This window comes from Argentina silus, assembly GCF_951799395.1.
Source record: "Argentina silus genome assembly, chromosome: 21".
Classification (NCBI taxonomy): Eukaryota; Metazoa; Chordata; class Actinopteri; order Argentiniformes; family Argentinidae; genus Argentina; species Argentina silus.
This window is the reverse complement of record NC_139675.1, coordinates 3,437,660-3,447,227: the sequence shown is the minus strand read 5'-3', so window position 1 is coordinate 3,447,227 and position 9,568 is coordinate 3,437,660. Positions and strand designations below refer to the sequence as shown.

Sequence of the window (9,568 nt, the reverse complement as noted above, 5' to 3'; positions counted from 1 at the left end):
GTCTTTGAGTTAAGGCGACTTGAGTCTCTAAGTGTGTTTCTAAGTGTGTGTTCTGTGTGTTTCTAAGTGTGTGTTCTGTGTGTTTCTAAGTGTGTGTTCTGTGGGTTTCTAAGTGTGTTTCTAAGTGTGTGTTCCCTCCGTCTCTCCGTGTCTGTCTGCGTCCCCAGGTGTGTGAGTATCCTGACGGCACCAAGTCTCTGAAGCTGGGGGACTTTGGCCTGGCGACGGTGGTGGAGGGACCCCTGCACACCGTGTGTGGGACCCCCACCTACGTGGCCCCCGAGATCATCGCTGAGGCTGGGTGAGCGCGCTCCTCCTCTCCCTGGGGAATATCAATCTATCTCTCTGTGAAATAGGATTATTGGGACATAGAAAGATAAACTAAATAAATGTAAATGTAGATGTAGTAATAAATTCATAGATTTAATACCATGTCTGCCATATTGAGTGGTAGCTTATGAGTGTTACCAGCCAAATTGCCACGGTCTGGGGGGGCTTTGGTCCAACCCTAGGTAAAGTAGGATCACTCCAACGACACATACGAGAGAACATCTCTCTAAAGGGTCGAGGGAGAAGGAGAAGGGGGGGGGGGGGCGTATCCATAGCAACAGGGTTTATGGTGAAGGGTAAGGCGAGGAAGCAGATTCAGAGTGATGGAAGGGTTGTGCTGTGTCACAATGTTCTTTATACCCCAGTAAACACACACATACACACACACACACACACACACACGCACGCACACACAACCAGGCAGCATGGCTTCACTTAAGGGAAATCAATTGGACACCAGAATACTCTCACTGCATAACAGTGAAAGTGCTTTTTGACCCCCCAGCGCGGAGTCCTTAGCTGAGTAGTGGGAGTAGAAAGCCTGGTGGCTGCTGTGTGTTGGTTTGACTGGTGCTGTACGGTCTGAGCAGTGGGTGGACAGATGAACTGGATACAGTCAATGTTTATAACATGTTTATAACCCCCACACTGCCCGTGTGTCTCTCACCCTGTTCTCCACACACCCTCCCTCTCTCCCCCCCCCCCTCTCTTCCCCCCCCCCCTCTCTTCCCTCTCCCCCCCCCCCCCTCTACAGCTATGGTCTGAAGGTTGACATCTGGGCGGCCGGCATCATTACCTACATCCTGCTGTGTGGCTTCCCTCCCTTCCGCAGGTACACACGCACGCACTCACACACATACACACACACGCATGCATACACGCACGCACACACACACCCACATACATTTACAAACACACACATACAAACACATACACGCGCACGCACGCACAGTTGTCTGAACTCACAGTGCTTGAAATCCACTGGAACTCAAAACACAGGAGTATTAATGTGCCCTGGGCCATGAGCTCAGACGCTCAGACGCTCAGACGCTCAGACGCTCAGACGCTCAGACGCAGGCCACGTGAATAAAGATGAGGTGGTTGTATTGTGTTGTGTGTGAGTGAGTAGGTAGACACTAGGTATCATGAGCATGCATTCAATCAACTGTTGAGTTGTTGAGATGTGAAGCCAGGTGTACTACAGTGTCTGTGTCACCATATGCCTGGTGGGTGTGTGTTTGAACATCCATCTGCTGTGTACAGTGTATATTTACGACTTATGTATTGATCCATATGTCTGTATCATGGTATGAATCAGAGTGTTATTTGAATCTGTGCATGTCTGCAGTGAGAACAACCTCCAGGAAGACCTGTTTGACCAGATCCTGGAGGGACACCTGGACTACCCTGCTCCCTACTGGGACAACATAACTGACTCAGCCAAGGTATGGACACACAGGGACACAGGGACACACGGACACACACACGGACACACGCAGGAATGCATGCATGCACGTACCACACACACACACACACACACGGACACACGCAGGATCGCATGCATGCATGCACGCACCACACACACACACACTCTATCCAGCCTCATTAAGCGTGTGTGTGTGTGTGTGTGTGTGTGTGAGTGTGATACACACTTAATGAGGCTGGATAGAGTGTGTGTGCGTGTGTGTGTGTCCCATATCCTCAGGCTGGTTTCCTTCTCTCCTCCTTTCTGCTGCTCTCTCTCTCTCTCTCTCTCTCTCTCTCTTTCTCCTAATGACTTCTCTGTGGCGAAGGGCACCCTCCTTCTACGTCCCCTTAAATGAGTGTCATATATTACAATGACAGCCACGCTTTCCAGCATGACCGGAGCCCTAATTAAACCCTCTACGACCCTGGTCACCCTGTGTGTGTGTGTGTGTGTGTGTGTGTGTGTGTGTGTGTGTGTGTGTGTGTGTGTGTGTGTGTGTGTGTGTGTGTGTGTGTGTGTGTGTGTGTGTGTGTGTGTGTGTGTGTGTGTGTGTGTGTGTGTGTGTGTGTGTGTGTGTGTGTGTGTGTGTGTGTGTGTGTGTGTGTGTGTGTGTGTGTGTGTGTGTGTGTGTGTGTGTGTGTGTGTGTGTGTGTGTGTGTGTGTGTGTGTGTGTGTGTGTGTGTGTGTGTGTGTGTGTGTGTGTGTGTGTGTGTGTGTGTGTGTGTGTGTGTCTGTGCGTGCTTATACAATGGCCTCGCTGTACGACATGACGTGTCAAAGTGATGTCATGATGACATGCATGAGAAGGACTGGCTGGAGTCTGTCAAGGTCAAGGGTCACGATGCCTGATGTTGTCACAGTGACCTGACGTGTGTGTGTGTGTGTTCCTAGGAGCTGATTGGCCGGATGCTGCAGGTGAACGTGGCGGCTCGCTACACGGCACAGGACGTCCTCTCTCACCCCTGGGTCACGGTAACCTGTGTGTGTGTGTGTACCTGGGTGTGTGTGTATCTGCGTGTGCGTGTGTGTGTGCGCGCATGCCTGTGTGTGTGTGTGCACGTGTATGCGCGTATCTGTGCGTGCGTGTGTGTGTGTGCGCGTGTGTGCCTGCGTGTGCGTGTGTGCCGTTCATAACGAGTGTGTGCACCCGCAGGAGGACACAGCGATGGAGAACAACATGAAGACAGAGGTGACAGGTAAACTGAGGAGCCACTTTAACTCAGCGCCCAAGCACAGCCACACCACCGCAGGGGTGTCCGTCATCATGGTGAGTGTCAACAACAACACCATTCACCACACCTACCTGTTCCGACTCGGCTTTTTGAGCACATTCCAAACATACTCTCATTTCTGTCTCCTCATACTTCACTCATGAACGTTTCAACAACAAAAACAAAAAACGTTTCGTGTACAGTAAAGACCATCAGCAGTTTGTTGTCTGTCGTGTTTTAGGAGAGTGATATTGGAGCGATGATGAGTTTTTAAGGTAACTACTGAGCCAGGTGAGCCAGGTGAGCCAGGTGAGCCAGGTGAGCCAGGTGAGCCAGGTGAGGGGTCGTTGAGGACAAAGATTGTTGACAACTGTTACTGACTGTAACTCTGTCTTAACATGTGGAGGCAGCACTGAACCCGTTCACTGACAAACCCAAGTATAACTAAGTCTTTTGTGTCGCCCCCCATAAATTCATCATTTCCTTACATAAGACCCTAACCTTGAAAGAACATTAGATTATTACCCAACATGATTGAGAAGTAATGGACAACTTCTGCTCATGTAATCATATCACCGAGGGTTTTAGAGAATGTCATTTATAGAAAACGCCAGCTTGTAGGATTACCCTTGAATAAATCCCAGATTCATCTCATAATTTCCATCCTGGTGGAGATTTAGTGTTCTTTCAATGTTCTCCATGTTTGGCATGTTTCCTGGGAACATCGCTCTCAGAGGCACGTTCGTAGTCATCTCCTCCCATCCTGTACTTCCTGTCTGTTTAGAAACCATTCACTCACAAGCTGAGGGGGGGTCCTCTCTCAGTTATGTCACTTCCTGTTGTGGGGGTGGACTTCCTCTCTGCCTTTCAATCCATGTTACAACGGGGGGGGATCCCTCAAACGCGCACACACACACACACACACACACAGACACACAATGTCTATTTTCTTGTGAGGGTCCATTCCACACACACACACACACACACACACACACACACACACACACTAGAAGGCCCTTTGACCAGGGTTAATAAAACTAGATGGTCTCTGCAGGAGGGATTGTGGGGGATCATTTGAGATGCCACTGATTTGGGGAACCTCATCTGATTGTAAAATCTCATTTGACAGTTTGATGTGTAACGGCGAGCCCCGTGCCCCTCCTCCTCCTCCTCCTCCTCCTCCACTCCCTCCCTCCCTCCACCCCTCATCGCAGGACCACAGGGGAAGTGCAGAGCTCAGCGGCAGGGTACACATCTCTCCCTCCCTCCCTCCCTCACCCCCCACTCATCCCCCTAACCCCTGCCAGGTCCAATAACACCTCCCTACAGCTGATTGACCTGGGGACTAACTCTCTCCAGCAGCCTCCAGTCTGCATGGCTAACCCCCCCCCCCCCCCCCCCCTCCTTGTGTGATTCGCTAAGGTTCTCTCACCTCCAACGGGGGCCTCTCTTCCATCCTCTCTCTCTCTTCCATCCTCTCTCTCTCTCTCTCTCTCATCCTCCTTTCATTCTCACCCTCTCACTCACCCTCTCACTCCATCTTGGTTAATCAACCACACTGGGTGGCCTGACAAATGGAAGACTGCTGTGTTGGGGTTGTTGTTTAACATCGATTTGTTTGTTTATTGTATTGTCGACTGTCGTTTCCTTCTGGCTGGGCGGTGATTTGGCATGCTAGGTCTGAGACATGTTCTCACCGCTGCTGCGGCTGCTAAACCAGTTTCATTTGCCTCCCTCTCTTGTCACTCCTCATTTATTCAAAGTGGCGCTTGGAGTTAATGTCTTATACCAATAACCCGGGGACTCTGTTAGATGGCCGTTTACAACAGAGTTGATGTCAGTGATAAAAGCCATCCTACTTTGCTTGGCTTCGATGTCCATTCTCTTGTGACGATCCATCCGAATTTGAGTTGAGCTCTACTGCCACCTTGTGGTGAGAAAATCTAAACTCCTGCCATGTAAACTGATGGTGATAGAGAGGGATGCAAATTGCAAGTGCCGATATTGCCTTGGATGTAACACTCCCTCAGACGAAAAGTAAAGTACCCCCAGAAGCTTTAGATTTCTGAGTGAATTTCATTTAGCTTCGGTTTGTCCAGCTTTCAATGTTGCGAGCCGAGGTCGTTGTCTTCATAGCTTTCTACATCAGCGGTCGCTCACCCTGGTTTCAGAGAGCTAACGGGTCAGCAGCTTTCTGCTCCTCCCCAGCATGAACACACCTGATCGAACGTATCAAAGTCTTGATAATTATTTGATATTATGAATCAATGAATATGTCAATCAAGTGTGTTCATGTTGACCTGTAACAAACTACCACAGCTCTCTAAAACCATGATCTTTGACCGGCTGACGTGGTAAACTAATGCTTTGTGTGTATATTTTATTTTGTCGAGCTGTCAGTAAGACCTAGTATCTGTCCCTTCTGCTTCCTCCTCCCCCCCCCCCCCCTCCCTCCCACACGCCCGCATTGCCACCCTCTGATTTAGCTCCAAGGCAATGGTATGTACTAACAACTCAACGCTAAGCTTCTCTCAGTTTCGCCACTAAAAGACTCAGCATGGGGGAAAGTGAGAAACAAACACGGGATATAACCGCATAAGTCAGGATTTTACAGTCACAAACTGCATCTACAATTCTACCCTATTCTGAGTTTGATTTGGAGTTCTCCAGGGAGCAGCCTTCTATCCCGCGGAATTCCCAGGGCGTTTCTCATTTTCCCTCATCCTGCATGTTGAGCGTTGTCGATGATTTTGATTGGCTGTTGTGTTGTTGGGTCAGTCTACTACTGTGAAGGATCTGTCGTTGTTAAAGCCATCCTACACATTTATGAATGTCCATCCACCCATTGGTCCATCCACTGTGTAGAATCGTGTTTTAATCATGTACTGTGTAGACGGCTGTTCAAGTTCTAGAACGTACGTACCCCCCCCCCCCCCCCCCCCGTAGACCTTTAGGTGACAGAGGTCAGTTGTGGGCAGTGTTCTCTTTCCATCGTAGATTGACCCTCTCTCTCTCTCTCTCTCTGTATGTGTATAGTGAATGTAAGTGTTGGGTCTGACTGTCTCTCTCCCTGTCTCCGGCCTCCTCTCTACCAGAACACAGCTCTAGATAAGAAGAGCATCCATCTGACCCGCCGACGCCAGGGGCCCAAAGCACCGCCACCACTCCCCCCGCCTGGGAACAGAGTCCCGCCCGCCCTGCCCGTCAAACCGGCCTCGCCCACCAAACCAGCAGCAACACCAGCGTCACCCACCAAGCCTGCTTCACCCACAACACTGGGGTCTCCCACCAAGCCTGCTTCACCCACCACGCTGGGGTCTCCCACCAAGCCCGACCCTCCGGAGGAGGCCAAGTCCCCAGGGTTATCGATGCCCGCGCCCTCCCCTCTTCACGGCCCCTCTCCTTCTGCCCCTGGGCCCTCGCTCGACCTCTGGCCCTCTCCCTTTGACCTTCCCTCACCCGTTACCTCCCCCTCTGCCCCACCTATGCCAGCCACCCTCCCCTCTCTCTCTAACCAATCCACACCTGACACCTCTCCCTCTGCCCCGCCCTTGCTCTTTCCCCGCCCCTCCCCTTCTGACCCCACCACACCTGTTACCTGCCCCTCCCCCTTGGCATCTCCCTCCTCCCCTACCAGACCCTTCACCCTCGGCCTGACCCTGCCTCCACAGCCACCCATCCTGGAGTTTGGGGCTGCAGCTGCAAGGGAGCTCTGAGAAGTAGAAGACACACACACACACACACACACCATGGTCTACTCGTGGTCCCATAACCCCTATTGCCCCCCACCCCCCTGGGCCGGTGTGTCGCATGTAGGCCGCTGGAGAGGGTCCACCTCCTCCTCCTCCTCCTCCTCCTCCTCAGCTGGGCCACCGCTGCTGAAACAGACTCCAGCGCTGCAGCTGTGTAGAGCTCCTGTCATGTCCACACTCCGAGAGGGAGGCTGAAGTGTTTTTGTATGTTAGGTTGATTGTATATATGTGTGTGTGTGTGTGTGTGTGTGTATTTATACATGAGAAATCTGATGAACTGAGAAACGGACTGGCTATTAGGTTCCTAAGGGGTTCTGATGTTGTTCATTATTTGGAATGATGAATCTGCTGATGATGATGATGATGTGCATATTGTTCTTTATTTATTGCCTCCAGATCTGTCTTTGTACACACACACGCAGGTGCACACACACACACACACACACACACGCACATGCACACACACACACACAATCTCTCGCACACACACACACAGACACAGACACAATGTGTTGATTATAGTATAGGTGTATTATTTGGAGTGCTTGCCGTTGGTTGTAAGATGACCTGCTGTACTGTAGATGTGTATATATATACTAGTACGACACCAGAGGTGTCCTATTGAAACTTGAAGGTTTGTTTGGTTTCTTTGCCCGTTCGTTTGTTTTCCTCTCACCTGTCAGCTTGCCTGTGTTTGACCCTCCATGGCCTCCGTAGTCTTAAGTGCTGTACACCAAAAGAGAGACACAACAACAGAAAGATGAATGTGTGTGAGATGAGGAGTGTGTGCCTGCCAGCTCGCTGAGAGCTCAGTAGTAGGAGATGCCTTTTTATCTGAAACCAGCTTGGCGAAACAAACACTAGGAATCCTATTAATAACGACTCTTTATTCATACTAATTTATTTGTACAGATATGGCCCACAACCATAATGTGAAGGTGTTCTATTTGTCTTACTTTGGTTGACTGTAATGTACTTGTTCTAGAGTCCATATCTCCATCATATGTTTTACTGCGGTTGTTAGGGTTTAACGCTTCTGATTGTGAAAACGGATCCAATGCACACTTAACTCCGAAGGGATTATATTACTGCATGCTGTTTGTCTTCTCTATCTGCCTCCCGACCAAACAGAACAGACAGACACACACACACACACACACACACACACACACACACACACACACACACACACACACACACACACACACACACACACACACACACACACACACACACACACACACACACACACACACAAAAGTAAGTCAAGCTGGTACTGTTGTATTGTAGCTCCTCCTATGTAAAGTTAGTAAACTAGACTGTAACAAATGCTTCTTCAATGCAGTTTAAGACTGACTGGGAAATTTGTATGAAAATGATCTGACAAACAGGGAAGACCAATATGTTAAGTTTGGGCAGAAGTTTTAGTTTGGCCAAAAGTTTTAGTTTGGCCAGCTGTTTAGCCATTTGGCTGCTTTTACTGTTGTTTCATCTTCTATTAGGAATACATCAGAGAACTTCAAACGCAATAAAAGTCTTCAAATCAATGTGCAGCAGTTCATTTCCATTTTTGGGGATTTGTGAAAAATGTATGACGAAATATTTGTGTGTGTTGATGAATTTAACCAGCTGACCCGCAGCACAGTGACATTCCACTACTTAATGGAAAAGCAGTGGGATCATCAGCGCCCTCATGTGGACAACATCATGACCTGCAACCTGCCACCTGGGTACACTGATACTGTAGCTACAAGGATGAAATGAAACCTCCCAAACAATCTGGATAGAATAATAGGGTGACATAAGTTTTGTGACATGAATATAGCAGGAATACAATAACAATCACCAGGATACGAACAGTTAGCAGATCTAGCTCTAGCTCTAATAAGTCTATGGGGAACCAAACTCTCAAAACTGACCATACACATTTTTTAAATTTAGCGCCTTACAACAAGTACATTTGTCAAAAGTAAGTGAATCATCTATATATCAGTCATCATAAGAAAAGGGGCCATTGGCAGTCACAATGCTAGTAGAAGGAAAGATTCATTTATTTTTTAATTTATTAGGTCATGGCTCTGGAGCTAGGTTCGGTTTTGAATATGTTTGCTCAAACCTTCAAGTCAAGTATAAGAAACGAATTTCAAAAAACGCAAAGGAGTCGTGGCTCAGTGGTTAATACCTTGCCCCAAGATCAGGGGATTGTGGGTTCGAGACCCGGTCATGGCTCTAGAACTAGGTTTGGTTTTGAATATGTTTCCTCAAACCCTCAAGTCAAGTATAAGAAACGAATTTCGAAAAATGCAAAGGAGTCGTGGCTCAGTGGTTAATACCTTGCCCCAAGATCAGGGGATTGTAGGTTCGAGACCCGGTCATGGCTCTGGAGTTAAGTTCGGTTTTGAATATGTTTCCTCAAACCCTCAAGTCAAGTATAAGAAACGAATTGCAAAAAGCGTAAAAGGAGTCGTGGCTCAGTGGTTATTACCTTGCCCCAAGATCAGGGGATTGTTGGTTCGAGACCTTCAAGTCAAGTATAAGAAACGAATTGCAAAAAATGCAAAGGAGCCTCTAACCCAATCAATTCATCCGATACTGCCTTTAGCCAATGGGCTTCAGGGGCGGGGCTGGGACACATGTATAAAAGGACTGGGACACACCTACAACAAGTCCTTTGCTGATGGACTCCTTGCTGCAAGCATTTTAGCTCTAGCAATGGCTGTTTTTGAGGTGGTTTCTGTGCATCCGGTAAGTGCTTTTAGGTCTGCAAATTGTGATTTCCAATGTTTTCTTTGAGTTTTGGCTTCACC

General features: G+C 48.7%; 1 protein-coding gene across 1 annotated transcript in view; it reads left to right on the top strand.

The window, feature by feature from the left end:
- dclk2a (doublecortin-like kinase 2a) overlaps positions 1-6,771 on the top strand; it is a 57,193-nt gene extending 50,422 nt beyond the window's left edge. Inside the window, exons 12-17 of the mRNA XM_083693143.1 lie at positions 168-301; positions 1,085-1,162; positions 1,679-1,775; positions 2,690-2,770; positions 2,952-3,065; positions 6,105-6,771. Of these exons, the coding sequence (XP_083549269.1) occupies positions 168-301; positions 1,085-1,162; positions 1,679-1,775; positions 2,690-2,770; positions 2,952-3,065; positions 6,105-6,725 (1,125 nt within the window). The 3' untranslated portion in view covers positions 6,726-6,771. The remainder of the gene's footprint in view (positions 1-167; positions 302-1,084; positions 1,163-1,678; positions 1,776-2,689; positions 2,771-2,951; positions 3,066-6,104) is intronic.
- The last annotated feature ends 2,797 nt before the right edge of the window (positions 6,772-9,568 follow it).